The sequence below is a fragment of the Haliotis asinina genome, chromosome 3, assembly GCF_037392515.1.
Source record: "Haliotis asinina isolate JCU_RB_2024 chromosome 3, JCU_Hal_asi_v2, whole genome shotgun sequence".
NCBI lineage: Eukaryota > Metazoa > Mollusca > Gastropoda > Lepetellida > Haliotidae > Haliotis > Haliotis asinina.
This window is the reverse complement of record NC_090282.1, coordinates 68121365-68137490: the sequence shown is the minus strand read 5'-3', so window position 1 is coordinate 68137490 and position 16126 is coordinate 68121365. Positions and strand designations below refer to the sequence as shown.

At 41.3% G+C, this 16126-nt stretch overlaps 1 protein-coding gene across 1 annotated transcript; it reads right to left on the bottom strand.

Moving 5' to 3' along the window:
* Positions 1-1717: 1717 nt before the first annotated feature.
* LOC137277010 (uncharacterized) lies at positions 1718-15158 on the bottom strand. Its single transcript, XM_067808672.1, has 18 exons — positions 14896-15158; positions 13671-13819; positions 12933-13028; positions 12202-12358; positions 11415-11460; positions 10306-10455; positions 9719-9774; positions 8768-8908; positions 8396-8567; positions 7788-7898; positions 7273-7491; positions 6494-6710; positions 5703-5932; positions 4842-4932; positions 2827-2955; positions 2622-2711; positions 1972-2151; positions 1718-1845 (listed from the first exon to the last, which is right to left on the bottom strand). Exons 1-18 carry the CDS (start codon positions 15087-15089, stop codon positions 1751-1753), a joined length of 2523 nt encoding a protein of 840 aa, XP_067664773.1. The 5' UTR covers positions 15090-15158; the 3' UTR covers positions 1718-1750.
* Between the last annotated feature and the right edge of the window lie 968 nt (positions 15159-16126).

Genomic DNA, 16126 nt, shown 5'->3' with positions numbered 1-16126 from the left:
AAAAAAAAGCTATGAAAATTTAAGTGGATGTCCAGATTCTTGTACTTGTTACAAAATTAGCAGAATTAAGTTAAAATGAGTTGGATTTTGTGCCATGATACTTACAAATATATCGTCATTCATTTACAACCTCCAAAACACAGGAAAAGATGTATTTTGAGTAAAAGTAATTATTCTGGCATATTTTAAAAAAATCTTCCTGAACTCGCAAAATTAAGTCCAAATCAGTTGAATTTTGTGTCATGATACTCACAATGGCACTTTCATTCATTTACATCCTCCAAAACATTACAAAAGATGTATTTGGAGTGAAAAGGAAATATTTTCGCTCATGGGCCCAATGTTTTTCGCCCATGGGCGAGATGTTTCTGAAAATCGGTCTCAATTAGCAGAATTAAGTCCTAATGAGTTGGATTTTGTGCCATGATACTCATAAATATATCCTCCTTCATTTACAACCTCCAAACCACAGGAAAAGATGTATTTTGAGTGAAGGCAAATACTCTCGCCCATGGGCCAAAATGTCTTTCTCCCATGGGCGAGAGTTTTCAAAATTGCTCTCATTTAGAGGAATTAAGTCAAAATGAGTTGAAAGTTCTGTCATGATACTCATAAATGTACTTTCATTCATTTACATCCTCCAAATATTGGAAAAGATGGATTTGGGGTAAAAGGAAATACTTAGGAACATACTTTCATCCATTCACAACCTCCAAAACATGGGAAAAGGTGTATTTTGAGTAAAATTAAATATTCTCACCCATGGGCCAAATGGTTTTCGCCCATGGGCGAGGCGTTTTGAAACATCACTCTAAATTAGCCGAATTAAGTCAAAATAAGCTTAATTTCGTGTCAAGACAATAATAAATACACGTTCATTCATTGAAAAGCTGCAAAGCCTGGAAAAAAAACATGTAGTTTCAATGAAATTAATTATTCTCGTCCATGGGCCAATATGTTTTTCACCCATGGGCGAGACTTTTTTAAATCGCTGTCAGTTAGCAGTGTCAAGTCACAACAAGCTGAAATTTGTGTCATGATACTTATCAACATTTCTAAATTCATTTACAACCTCCAAAACATTTATTCTGGATGAAATTAAACACTTTCGCCCATGGGCCTGCCCATGGGCCTACCCATTGGCCACTGTTCGCCCATCGGCGTGCCCATGGGCGAGCGAGTTTAAATTTTGAGTTTTCGAAAATTTTTTTTTTCATTTTTTCATCCTTAGCACATATACATAACAGCTGCCTGTTTAATTTTGCGAAATCCCTTGTGAGAGAGTGGCCACAGTGCTGAGAGTTTCTGGACTTTTGTGAGTCCAGAATTAAATTGTGACGTGTTCATGTCATTTAACAACCGTACATAACGGATATTTGTTCTTAAATACGTGTTCTCGTAAACGCGTGTAGGTTTTTGTTTTGTGAAAAAACCAACACCAGGTGGAAGAGTAACACATAAACATAAACTCATAAATAGAACTTAAAACCAGAAAAAGAGTGAAGACACCATCGGTTTATACAATTGTTAGGCGACGTTTTACATGAAGTGCTATCGATTTACGCTTTCATGTGCCCATCGTGTTGATTGTAATGTCGAAAGAGTGTTTTTTCTTGTGTGTGTCGTGTTTAAAATCGACCATATAAAACTAGACCCCAAAGTGTTTTATATAAGCATTGCTATTTCATCAAGTGAAAAAAAAACCTACACAACAACAAGCAGTATGATATATTTTAATCATTGATTGTTATTAGTGTGTACGACAGCAAGTTGCATATGCTACAACACCCATCTCGTTGTACAGTCTCTGAGCTCCGTTCACAGCGATACACTGCTCGGGATTACCTGTAAGTATAATGTATGAAATAAAAAATATATACATTTTAAAAATATATCACCTATGAAATCCCGGTCAGTCAAATCATCTCACGAAAGTCATAAATACATGAGAATACATATATATATATATACCTCCGGTATATGCACCTCCAAGCTTCCCATCCTCTGAATAAGCCGAGCACCCGACTAGCTGCCAGCCCTGGTCACATGACACCCCTGTCTGATCTCCCAGCTTGTCGCCCGAGGGACTGGAAGTCTTCACCTGGCACGTGAGATGAGGGGCAGAGCAACAGACAGCAGAAGCCTCTACATCTGAAAAGATTCCAGAGGTGTCTATTTGTGTTACTTTTTCATCAACTGTCATCTAAACGTACTTAAAACAGAATGCATGGTGTTTCATAAGTCTATTACATGTGAGTAAGTGTGAGTAAGTATAGTTCTGCCATGCTTTTGGTAATATTCCAGCAATATTACTGCGTGGGACACCAGTTATGGACTGCAGGCATTGTACCCTTGTGTGAGAATCGAACCCGGGCCTTTAGTGTGACGAGCGGGCGCGATAACCATCAGTCTACACCATTGCCCCTTTAGTGTGAGTTTCACGCCGCGTGTAAGCATTTTCCAGCAATATCACGGCGAGGGACACCAGAAATGGGCGTCACACATTGTGTCCATGAGGGGATTCGATCCAGGGTTTTCGGCGTGAAGAGCGAACACTTTAGCCACAAGGCTACCTCATCGTCCCCAGTGTGAGGATGGGGATAAGAAGAAGTACGACTTACTGCCGTGGTTTTCCGAGTTCTGGGCAATACATGAGTGTGTGGTTGGGAACGTCCCGTCCATGAACGTAAACCAAGAATGGGCTGAGCATCCTGAAGACGAGAAAAATTAACACAACGCGTTAGACTCGAAGTCGCAATAATTTCGTATCATTAAAGATGCTACTACCAATTCATTTGTGTGCATAGCACATCTATGAAGCCTTACCTGTCGCAAACATGTTGTTCTGACATCTTGTTTCAATCCGTTGGTTTAATACATTCTGGGAAGGCCCTGACTTCCGGTAGTCACACTTGAGCCCCGTCAGTTTACAACATCTCGCCACTGCCTGTGCCGCTGTAACAGTCACACCAACGTGTATACTTACGTGGATTAAACCACTAGGCAAAGCTTGTAATTTTTTTTACTGGTTCCCAAGATCAAAATAATACAGATATAAGTACATATATACACACGACTTAAAGAAATACAGGTACAGAATGTACAGATAAGATATGATTGTAATCTTATGACATTTCTATAAACATACATGATGCATTAAGTCGATGATGTGTAGACAATGTCAAGTACAAATCAATACAGTGTGCGTCATTGAAGTACTCGGGCAATCAAGGTCCATTTATGACGGAAGTTTTTTTTATTTCATTATTTTCGGTTGATATATGACTTTTCACTCGGCAAAGTTATGTCCTTAGTTCTTGGAAGTGTTTCAGTAGCATAACTCATTAACTGATTATTGATTACAGATGAATTACTTTATTGATTAATTATTTCTAATAAAATTGTGTATATTTTCATAATCAATACATTACACTCTTATTAAGTAAGTATAACTTCGGGGTATAATTCGTTCAATCGCCTTCACTACAGTAGTGATTCACATAAATTCTGCTCGGGCAAGCTCTCGCACAGTTTGTATAGTAAAGAACTACCATGTGAAGGTGATTACTACCATGTGAAGGTGATTACTACCATGTGAAGGTGATTACTACCATGTGAAGGTGATTACTACCATGTGAAGGTGATTACTACCATGTGAAGGTGATTACTACCATGTGAAGGTGATTACTACCATGTGAAGGTGATTACTACCATGTGAAGGTGATTAACCTACACATATCACGGAACAATATACACTCTTCAAAAAAGAAACGCAAAACCCAAATATCAATGGTGTTATCCAAGGACGTGTAGGTCAGCGGAAAACAAAGATACATGAATGAAATTTTTGTGGAGCAATGCATTGCTATCTTGTCCACATTTCGTGAGAATAATCACATTCATTACTGCTGTCCACCAGGTGGTGTTGAAGTCGGTGCCTCGAATGATCAACTGCAGCTTCTACCATTGCCCGACACCTCCTGGGTACAGATCGAATCAGTCCTTGGATGTTTTGTTGTGGGATCTTTATCCATTCCTCCTGCAGCATGTGGAACAACCGTGGTTGATTACGACGTCGACGTACCCGTCTATCGATCTGATTCCAGAGGTGTTCGAATGGGTTTAGATCCGGGGATCTGGAGGGCCAGGGGAGGGTATTGATGTTGCTATTGACCAGGTAGTCCACCGTGTCACGTGCGGTGTGGGGCCTGACGTTGCCCTGTTGGAAGAGCTGCCGTTCACAGTCTCTACCATCACGTCGCCTGAGGAGGTAATGGGATTCATCGCTACACCATATGCGCCTCCAGTTTGCCAGGTTCCATGGCAGCACCGTGTTACACCATCTCACTCGTGGACGTCGATGTAGTCGTGTCAAAGAGTGGCCACATTTTGGACGTTTGGCACGTATTCCTACTATGGTTGTCTGATCGGACACACTTCGGACTCCAAAGTGTACTTGTGCTGTGTCCCGGGTGGTGCGATGGCGGTCACGTAGGTGGGTTACCCGGATGTACCGATCTTGGGCAGGTGTGGTGACTCTAGGTCTTCTTGATCTTGGACGGTCATATGTCGAATTTGTTTGACGATATCGATCCTACAATCGAGTTATTGTGCTGGGATGAACGTTGAAGATCCTTGCCACCTCGCTTTTTGATAACATACCACACAACCACATATCTGAGTTATCGTGTCACACAACCACATATCTGAGTTATCATGTCACACAAACACATACGTGAAGTATACATGTCACACAACCACCCACCTCACTTTCTAGCTATCTTAGCAATAAGAGATATGTTTCCACTGAAAATACATAAGGTACTTTAGTTTGTACGTACGTGCTGTGGTGCCCGTTCCGTCGTAAGCTTGGCATTTAGCGACCCCGCCCACCACGCTGATAGTCTCACCGTCCCGTGTGTCGTGACTATTCTGCAGAGAAGATCACACACTGGTTATTATCACCGATTTCCTTAAGACATCGGCTTATTCATTTTCTAATTTAATTCAGAGGGATTGTGTAAGTTGGTCTAACAACGGTCTCATCAATATGTCGGCTTGATGTCAAAGAACGTGCTGTGATGTCGACCGAATCTGTTCGAAAATCACAAGAGTGGGTACGGTGCCGACCGCAGACGAGTCATAAACTAGACCATATGGTCCAAGTTCATAACTCCCTGACATGAATTAAATCAAATGAAACTGAAACTACGGTGCCTGGGACAACTGACCAAACATGTACCACATTCATCCAGCTTACTGTCACTTACATCACGTTACACACAACTATGTTTGTGTGTCCACACTTGCAAAGGAATATCTTCAATGTCTGTTGAGGCGCTAGAAATATATCAGGTGTTCAGTGTCACGGGTTGCTATCATCGTAGGTACGTTATAAATGAAGGGATGTTTCCGCAAAAATGATTCATGTACTTGAACCACAGCCTGCCATAATTCTGAGATGACTCAGTCAGTCCCGTAACCAGTATTATAAAAATGCCCAGGTTATCCTCAATGCTATCTACAGAAAAACCTTTGCAACATGTTGGGCTAACACGAAGGAACTGGCTTGCTACGTGTCTGTCAGTGCTACAAGCCCACAAACAGATCTTACCGATACGATTTCAGTTGTTGAGTTAAGGTAATGTTCAGAATCGCTTTGTGAACCTGGATCCTGTTTTGTTATTAACGCAATAGTTTACCTTGATTTTCCCCGAGCATCCAGTCAGGACATATCCAGATGGACAGGACACTTCTGCCTCCTTATCATCTCCAACTTCAGTGAATCCCGAGTATCTGGACATACACGTCATCTGATTGGATGACCCAGAGGCCATGTGACCCATTGTATTTTCACCAATATGAGAGACTGGATGCTGTATTGAAACTTGGTGATTGACTGGTGACTGTGTTGTCGGAATGTGAATGACATCTGTTGGAAGAAAATGGAGTGTATTCTGATGACTGTGCTTTCAACAGGTTGTGAAACATAAACTGACCCTTGACATACGATCGTACGTCGTCGTAGGCCCATTGCACAGAACGATGCTGATGTCGTTGATGACTGAACTGTCTGATCTAGCCCCGATTTCTCGAAACAAACTTAAGTTTTTACTCAGTTGAGTTTTCTCAAAATTTCCGTTTCTCGAAACAATGTCAGCTCAAACTCAACTGAGTTTTAATTTGAGATCTCGCCGAAAAAAATTGGTCCATGTTGTAAGCGGTTTGAAGTGCCCGTAACTTCCGTTTCTAACGACAACATCGTCTGCTACCTACTCGATCATTTACAGTCTGCTGTCTTATAGACTGACTATTGGTGAGTGCGGCGTTAAACAACTAAACGAGAATGAACCATATGACACATGCTTGTCGATACAATATTTCAATACTTAACTTTCCTTCAGTCAATGTTGTTCCAAAATTGCAGATAAAATTCGGCTTCTACAGTGCGTTGTGAGATTAATTGATAACAGCATAACGGAAACAAACTTACGGTTGACATTGGTGATCTGGATGCTAACTTGTTTGTCCTGTTTCCCGAGGGTAAAAGTCTGCTGCATCACAGGGTTGCCATGGTATTTGACGACGACTCTGTAGTCACCATGGAAACCTCTGACGTTAAACTGTGTCCCTGATGACACTTTGTGTGTGACGTGTGTGCTCCATTCCTTGTAGAGGAGGTCGATGTATCGCTTTCCTGCGGCATTGAACTATAGACACATGTATCTTCAGAGTGTTAAAAGACACACTTTGTAAATGTACATCATGTCAGTACTAGTTACGTATATACATTAAACGTTATGGTAATGCCAGAGTTATATGGAAGGTCAGAGAATACAACATATTTTAAGGCAAATGTCTAATGCTGAAATCATGTGATTGCTTCACAGTGAACGAATACTTAAGCAATATTTAATTGAAAAAAAAACCCCAACCAACCAACCAACCAACCAACCAACCAACCAACCAACCAACCAACAAAAACAAAACGGTTGACGCCAGAAATGGGCTTCACATATCGTGACCATGTAGGGATTTAGGCCCGTGTCTTCGGCACAACGAGTACCAATGTTATCCCCTTGGCCACCACAGCCTCTTCTCTGTCCCGTCTAATGAGTCGGTAACACTCTGAAGTGATGTCTAACTAACATATAAGATTACCGATGAATCATTATAAATCAAGAGCTGTTTTTAAACGCATTTGATTATTTGTTCTCGACACAATTACACTTCTTTTTGTTGTAACAATTATTACAAGCAGGGAATACACACCTGAAAGTTATTACCAGACACAAGAGCTGCATCTGGACCTCGCCAATGATCGGGGCCCCAGAATCCCCACAGAATGATGCCCTCAACGGCAGGGTGACTGAATAGTACACGAAGAGCGGTTTCATACCAGTCAGCTCGAATGTTCTCGTCGTGGGTCCATAGATCCAGCTCTGTCACCCAAATAGGCAGTCCCGCCGTAGCAAGTTGGTCCAAACGTTTCTGGATAACATCGAAACCCTCGAATAAACATTTGTTTGTAATTATAATGGTCATATACCAGTATCGACTGTGATTGCTTGGATGAAAAAGGGAAGTGGATTCTTGGTGGAAAAGTGACAGAAAGTGACAGATTACACGCATTAGAGTAGATATTTGGATGCCCATTTTAACAAAATGCATCTTTGGATATTTAGGTCTTTGGTCTTTGATGACAGTATATGAAACGTATCCTGATTACATTCCATTTCTTTAATGGGTGGTGTCTTGATTATACCTATAGTACGACCTTAATTTACCTTAATAAGTGTTGGATCTGGTGCAGAGTCTTTACCAAAGTGGCACTGAATGCCAATCCCATATAAGCCAACACTGGCAGCCTTGAACTCCTTTGCCTGAGCCAAGTAAGCCTGTCAACGTTCAAGCATCAAAGGATTAGTACTGAATGACGAGTTTGATGGCTATGTCCATAGCAGCTTCCTGAGGTTTGCCCATGTTCTAGACAGCATATCTTACTGACTTGTGACAGCGAAAACGCTGCTCACATTAACTGAGGTTATTTTGGCTATTTTTAGATTATTGTCCACAAACGAATACATTACTGGACGAATCCGTGGTTTGGAACATCAAACCTTCATAGAAACAATTCTATCAGGGATACCGTTTGCTGAATGAGAACGTAATTTGATCTTGTCTCAGTTTTCATGCTGTAGCATTGCATAGCAAGCGTTCTGGATTTTCAACATTGTATTATTGTACCTACTTGAACAGTAGTCTTTGAAACTGCTACATTCTGTAGACATTATAATGCTTAGTTTGGGGACTGATTTGAAATGGATTATATATTTATGGATATCATACACATTTCTGCTTTCAAATAGTTCACTATTGTATATACGTGTCGTACCGACGTCGCTGTTCCAGCTGACACGACGCTATAGTCATTGAGGAACAGTTTGACGTTGGGATCAGCCTGGTGAACCTTAGCGAATATCTTCTTGGTGTAGTCAGGGTCTCCGGTCTTGTCCTCGAACCAGTGGCCATGAACTAGTTCATTGTTCACATCCCAGTGTTGAACTCTGAAGGAGGTATGGGTACATTCATTACCGTGGCTACCTCACTGAGTGATGTCTCTCACAGACATTCATACGTTAGACTGCACGTAAATGAGGTCTCAATTATAATCATGTCAGCCACACCGAGTCATTCCTATGATGTCTCTCACAGACTCTAGACTGCAGGTAAAACGAACCTTATTCATAGCATTCATCCCACTTACTTCCCCTTGGTGTCCTTGACAATGTACTGTATGCGCTCATCCACGGCCTGCTTCACCTGGTCTGGACTCAGAGCCTGCACCCAGTCAGGCGTGTACTTCGGATCAGCACCCCAGAATATGTTATGTGCTCGTACAGGGACGCTTCAATGGAATTTGGGAAGTGTATAAAAAAGATGGGATTAATTTCCTTTTTTGAAGTTAATGAATTAATGAATGTGTGTGTAAATGGGCTAAGTATCTCCTTGTATGTTGTCAGCTTAATCACACCAAATCAATGCATTTCGGGGAGGGTATGTCGTACATGTTGATCATTTTTGAGGAACCCATGACTGGGCTTTTTTGACAAAAGTCCAGAATACTCTTCTTTCTTAACCGCGAAAGGAAATGCTATTTCTAAGATAAAGTACATCATGCAAACAGCAGAAGCCTGGTCTATCTGATGACACATTCATGACCAATCGATGCTCAGTTCATTATTTCTTTGTCCAATGACAGTGCCATCAGTCGCATTCAGTTTTTCGTTCATATCATGTTCAACGTTATATCTATTTCTATTTTGGTATTTCTCCTTTAACACACGATGGAACCGTGGACAATCGAGAAACGCTTGACGTACAACAGCTGGTGATAGTGAGAAAAAGTCTGTCAAAGCAGATCATTATCTAAACTGAACCATCGACGGATGAAAAGTATTGCCGTCTTCATGAAGTCGGTTGCTGGATTGTTCAACACAATCCCCAGCCTACATGACCCGACGGATGGAGAAATCTTCCCCATGGCTAGCCTAACACGATTCTTAAGTTCAGTTGAATATATGCTTGATGTTTGCAAAAATATGCTTCCAGCATAATGCCCTGTACGCAGTACATAAAAAGTGGTACTGGTGTGCAATATGCTCTTCAAATTGTTACCTCAGTATCGCTCTCCCTTGTATGTATAACAGTGCCTTACCCATGTTGATGGAGGACGTTCAGCTCGGCAGTGGCCTTACTGTAGTCGGGGTTATGCTGTAAAGAAACACATTATTATTAATTCCCCAATGTGATCAAAGTGCCAGTGATTGAGTGAATATGGTTTTGCGCCGCCTTTTTCAATATTTCAGCAAGATCAGGGGGGGGGGGGGTACACCAGAAGTGGGCTTCACATATTGTACCCATGTGGGGAATCGAACCCGGGCCTTAGGCGTGAAGAACGAACGCTTAATCCACTGGGCTACCCCACCGCTCACAGTTTTCGGGATATGTATAGTCATACAATTACTTTGGTAAAGCTGAAGTACTGAACATAAACTGGTAAAATTAAATTCATAACATGGCAGGGGATGCCAGATCCAACTTTTATAAATGATATATTTATATGAACTGAGGTAACGAGGTAGCGAAGGGATAACAGACGTTGACATCGGCTACCTGCCTTCACCGTTTTCTGTTTGAAGATATTTGTGTGAATCACAAACTGATAATAGGTATTTTGAATGCTGACAACAGTGAGTCTGACTAAATAGTCTAAACTACAGCGTTAAATGCATTAGGTCGTACCCTGGGTGGTGGCGACCACTCCCAGTAATAGTTGCTAAGGGTGGCCCAGTTGAACATGTAGTAGAACAGTTTAGCATACTGTGGGTGTTGTGTCATCACCTCCCAAGTAGTCTGCGAACCGATGGGATATCCGTGTTTCACCAGGTCTACCTGAATAACAACATAATGGATAGTATATGAGTGCGTATGTCATACTATGTCTACTGCACGAGTGCCTCGCTCGCTCGGGAAATACCGCTATTTAGGCACGAGTGTTGTATTGTATAGTGTCGTATGGGCACGAATATATTATTGTATTTGTTACAGAAGTCGTCAAATTGAGTTTCAAGCATAGGTTGACTACCCGTCGTCGCCACATGTCGCACGTGAAGTGACGAAGAGACTTCGTCATACCATTGTTCATGACGTCATGTCACTATGGCATAGTGATACCTTCCCCTAGGGCATAATATGAAAAATATGAACCTCTATATTTTTACCCTCGCGGGTAATAAAAGTGAATGTTACTTGACGGAACTTTCAGCAATACTCAATGTGACACACGGAAGCTACGAACGCAGGGCTACCAATAGTGAGAGGCGACGTGACGTGCGTAACAGTGATACAGAGGACTCCACGAAAACAAGGTGTGACATCAGGTATTCCCTATTCATGTAAATAAATCGGGAATCGTATTCAGCAGCAGTGTTCGCTATAAGAACACTCATCCACACTGAGATCAACATATACCCGACAAAAACAGTTAGGGATATAATTATGCAAATTTTGACATTTTGAATAAAGATCTATTTCGTCATTGACACACTGATGAAATATCAATCATAAAAATACTTATATCCCTAACTTAATTTGTCCAGTACATATTTTAATACTTACGCCGTAGCCACATAACTGGAATATTGCTGAGCAAAATTAAACTCACTTACTGACTTTAATACTTACGATGATAAATAATTTAAGGTCAGGTCGTAACTGTTCGTGTTAAGTGTTCATTTTTGTTTCGAGTCATGACTTGTTACAGTTATTTTACAGAGTGTATATAAATTGGACGCCTAGTTGTGGCTGTCAGTGAGGCATTAGCTGGGTTCATCCTATATACAAATACGTACGTCTATTTCAAGGTCAGCCGTTGATACATGACTTGGTACATGGACACTGAAACCAACATATTCCAATTTCAATGTCGAGTAACTGTATAGCATTAAAACAGTTAACATCTAAGCATTTTGTGTCAACAAACGCAGAAAATGATAGATTGTGTGTGATTAAGGGTCTCAGGTGGCCCGGTGGTCGACGGTTCCACATCTTTATCCCATAGTCTGAAGATCTGAAGATCATGGTTTCGAATGAAGGTTTTCCTGATGAGCTATTCAGCGACCTGTGTCACTATTGCCTGTCCCTAGCATCAAGATGGCGCGCAGACCTGACCTGACCGATGGACAGACACTCCCTCATATTAATGTGCGTTGTTCTGTTTGTTCTGTTGTATAGCGCAAGTCAATTGTAGTGAAACACGGATAATGTATTCTCCACTCCACTCCACTCCACTCCACTCCACTCCACTCCACTCCTCTCCACTCCACTCCACTCCGCACCACTCCATTTATTCCATTTATGACGCGCGTCAGACATGGTAACAATAAGCATCATGTATTAACTGATTTTGTAATGACATAGTAAGGGCATCGAACCACCGACCGCATGCTCCACACAACGGAAAAGACCACAACGTCAGGATCTAGAAAAATGACCTAATGGGGTTACCGACAGATGTGCTCACAGTACAGTTTAGAATTAGAGTGTATTTCGAGATATTTATTATCAGAAAAAAACTAATTTCTAAATCAATCCAAACGCAATTTCAGATACATTGTGTGAATGATGTAAACAACGTACTTAAAGTGTACGTTGTTCTTCCTGAGCTGGTCAATCCTCCTGTTTGCTTCAGACTTCCAGTTCTTGTCCTCGGGTATTTCCGTGAGCGACATGTAATCAACATTGAAGTTGATGGCTGCAGAGGGACCATTTACCCTCAGGGACACGCTCTTGTAATCTGAACAAGGAGCAAAAGGTGGGTGAGAGAGTTTAGTTTTACGCCGCTTATAGCAACATTCCTCTAAATGCTTGTCGTAAGAGGCGACTAACGGGATCGGGTGGTCAGACTCGCTGACTTGGTTGACACATGTCATCGGGTCCGAATTGCGCAGATCGATGCTCATGTTATTGATCACTGGATTGTCTGGTCCAGACTCGATTATTTACAGACCGCCGCCATATAGCTGTAATATTGCTGAGTGCGGCGTAAAACTAAATTCACTCACTCACTCATTCCTGTAAAGGCTTCACGCACTGTACTCATCCGGGGAAATGAACCCGGGTCTTCGGCATGATGAGCGAACGCTTTAAACACTAGGCTACCCCGCCGCTCCTCAGAGGAAGGTAAACGCCATGTGTATATAGTACTAACAAAAAATGAATTATGCTCTTTTTCTTTCATGTTTCCGCGCAGCAGTTTAACGATAATAATATGAAAGAATAGATCGCATTACGCTTGACATTAAGCTTTAGCAAAAACCGATACCGATACCATTGAAAGGGACATTCAGAACCGACCGCCTGTTACTTACCGGAGTTAAAAAACTGGAAATACGAAGACAATTCAATCCATCCTGATTTTGTGTACACAGACTTGTTTTCCAGGATAATGGAATAATCGTGGGAACCTAGAAACATAATTAAGATAAATTACATGAAAGGCATGTCTAACTCTATGGAATAATATGAAAAATATTGCAGTATTACAAATCAGTACTTACTGTAACGCGGTACAATAGAGAAAACTGATTGTTATTTGATCTTTTTTTTTTTAAATTACTATAATCATCACAGTTGCATGTATGAATATATGTCATTATTGTCTACCGATTTAAATAACTGAATGTAGCCTAGAGGGTTCGGGTGATACAGACAGCGTTTAGGTCTTCTCCCAAGCGGCGCTGCCTCGTCAAACCCACGAAGAACCGTTTGGAGAATATTTAAACTCCCCCAAACTGCGTTACCCAGAATATCAGAAGGTCTGTGCTCCCGGTGGAGTCTGTGGGCACTCGATTGATCTGAGCAAGAGGAGGTGCCCCAAAAGTACACCGTGAACATTGGGGAGCCCGTACCTTGTCGGTAAGTCAATACCATTCGCTCGACACAATTCTCAAGAGACTGAAAACGTTTTGAATGTTAGTTGTAATATGTCTCATGTTAAGGAAACATCTCGATCAAATCTGCCATGTTAATGACGGTATTTTATTTCAAGTTAAAAAAACAACTTTACCAATCAGATGAAAGATTCACTATCACAAAATGATATTCACCGCTATTTTTCTCAATGTCTGCAAGAACTGTGTACTTCTGGAAAAGTGTCCCGTGAATATCATTCAGCTGTTTGATGTGAGCCTGAATGAAGTAGCGTGTGCCACTCTTGAGGTAAACAGTCTGTTGAGGACCTGCCCAGTCCGCCTGTCTGTGAGGACGACAATTACCATCAACTCGTGGTATGAATCAAGTATTCACACAAAATGTGATTGTATGACCCATCGTCAATAGTAAGGTCAATAAGTGTTTGTGTGTTGTTTAACACCTCCGACTATTCCAACTATATATGGTGGCGGTGTGTAGATAATCGATTCTGGACCAGACAATCGAGTGATCAACAGCATAACAATCGATCTACTCAACTGGAATACGATGACGTGTTTACCATGTCAGTGAGCCTCATCACCCGATCGCGTTAGTCGCCTCTTACGACAAGCATGGGTTACTGAACACAAGTTCTAACCCGGATAATAACAGCGCGTATGTATTACGACGAGATCTGAGTCTGAGAGTTAACGATTATTTTTACGTAGATAAACCTGCATTATTTACTCTCATGGTTCTAATGTTAAGATTATGGCAAAGGTTTTGCCGCTTTCACGCCCACACCCTACTCGAGCAATAACGAAATAACACTCAGTGCTTGCAATACTCTTATTTGCCAGTGGGCTTTTCCTAAAGAAAGACGTTAAAATCTGCAGGCCCTGGTTGAAATGCATGCCCATTTTGTTAACGTCTAATCAATGAAAACAAACTAGCCTACGCTGTGCACAATTTCTACAAAATCAATTAGCGTTTTTATATACGCATGGAAAGTAATTAGGGAACACATGAAAGTACAAGTGTTCCTTCATTTATTTCCAGAATTTCTCCTGCATTGCAATACAAAACCTTGTGAAGAAACCTGGAAAAGAATAAAGGAACACTTGTACTTCGATGTGTTCCCTTATTCATTTGTATGAGTATATGTTAAAGTCCGGGGTTGACATCCCTATGCCCAAAGCACTGAAATACCAGGAAGTGAAGCTGTAAGTTATCATTACATGATGGATCATGGATGATTCCTGAACATTAATAAAGGTAAAAACTAAAGAAAGGATTCCATCTGAAGCAAGACAGAAAATTTACTGAAGGCCAGAAGGGCCTAGAAATACTTGAAACTGTTGTAACAACCGGCGCTGGGCCTCCGGGCCGGCGATTATTTCGAAGGCTGGTTGCATTTACCTTCCGGTGATTCTGACTGACTGATGACCTTGGCTGTGGTCAGTGCTGATGTCCATTTTACATCCAGCACATATCCAGTTTGAGGACGGATTGGAATCTTCAAAACCAGGATCCTTGAACATCTCTGCCCGCCCTAACCCTGTAAACAGAGTCTGGGCGAGTATCCACGCCAACAGCCAGCAAAACTTCCACATACTAGATCCCGTGGCCGATTAAATGGTTGTCCTGGAATAAAACTAACGACACCTCTCCGCTGATAAGATAAATGTTAAAAAGAGGTTGGAATGATAGCATTGGTTGTCGCGACTCTATACCATAAGGTGACCTGAAAGACCAATGCCCTTAATCACTGTATTTGTAAAATCTAGGTATTGTGTAAAAACAGCAGTATTACCTTTCACCAATTACCTTTGCATATACCACTTCACAAACACAACATATGAAAAGACACATTGAAGGTAAGGTAATTGATAATGGAACTAGAGAGCTTCAGCAGCTTCAGTTACTTTGGCTAAATGTAGACCGGGACCTCATTTCACACAATACTAAGGTGATTGTAACTCACTAAGGTAACATTAGTGCAGTGTTACAGGAAGGGAGTTATGGTTAACCTTAGTAAATGTTGCTTCGTGAAATGAGACCCTGGACTTCTTTTCACAAAGCACTATTGTGATAGTAAGTCACTAAGGTAACCTTAGTGCAATGTTCAAGAATAGAGTTAAGGTTAACCTTAGTAGAGGTTGCTTCGTGAAAGGAGCCACTGAGCTTGAGTTCTTAAGGAAATTTGAATCACACACGTTTTCCACGTTTATCCTTGACTGGGGCAGAATACCAGAATTTATTCATGTGTCCAGGAATAAATATTTTACAGAGTACTCGTGCACTGTACCGTACGTCCACCTGGTTTTCACGTGCACAACTGGCTTTCTTTTGCATGTCTTTTGGCACCACCTGTAACGCCGGTATCGCTATTTGACCATATTTGTTTTTGTTTGTTGTGATAACGCCGTACTCAGCAATATCCTAGCTATATTGACGGTAGTCTGTTGATAATCAGTTCTGGACTAGACAATCCAGTGATCAACATCATGAGTATCGATCTAGGCAATTGACATACGATGACATGTATCAACCAAGTCAGCGAGCCTGACCTACCGATCCCGTTAGTCGCATCTTACGACAAACATGGGTTACTGAAGATCAGTTCTAGCCCGGATCTTCACGGGTTATT

Excerpts from the sequence above, each read along its gene's own strand:
- LOC137277010 (XM_067808672.1), bottom strand. The coding sequence starts at position 15,089 with ATGTGGAAGTTTTGCTGGCTGTTGGCGTGGATACTCGCCCAGACTCTG. Across the intron at positions 12,359-12,932 it reads TTTCCAGTTTTTTAACTCCG|ATTACAAGAGCGTGTCCCTG; the intron begins GTAAGTAACAGG and ends CTCCTTGTTCAG. Across the intron at positions 4,933-5,702 it reads GATGCTCGGGGAAAATCAAG|AATAGTCACGACACACGGGA; the intron begins GTAAACTATTGC and ends TCTTCTCTGCAG.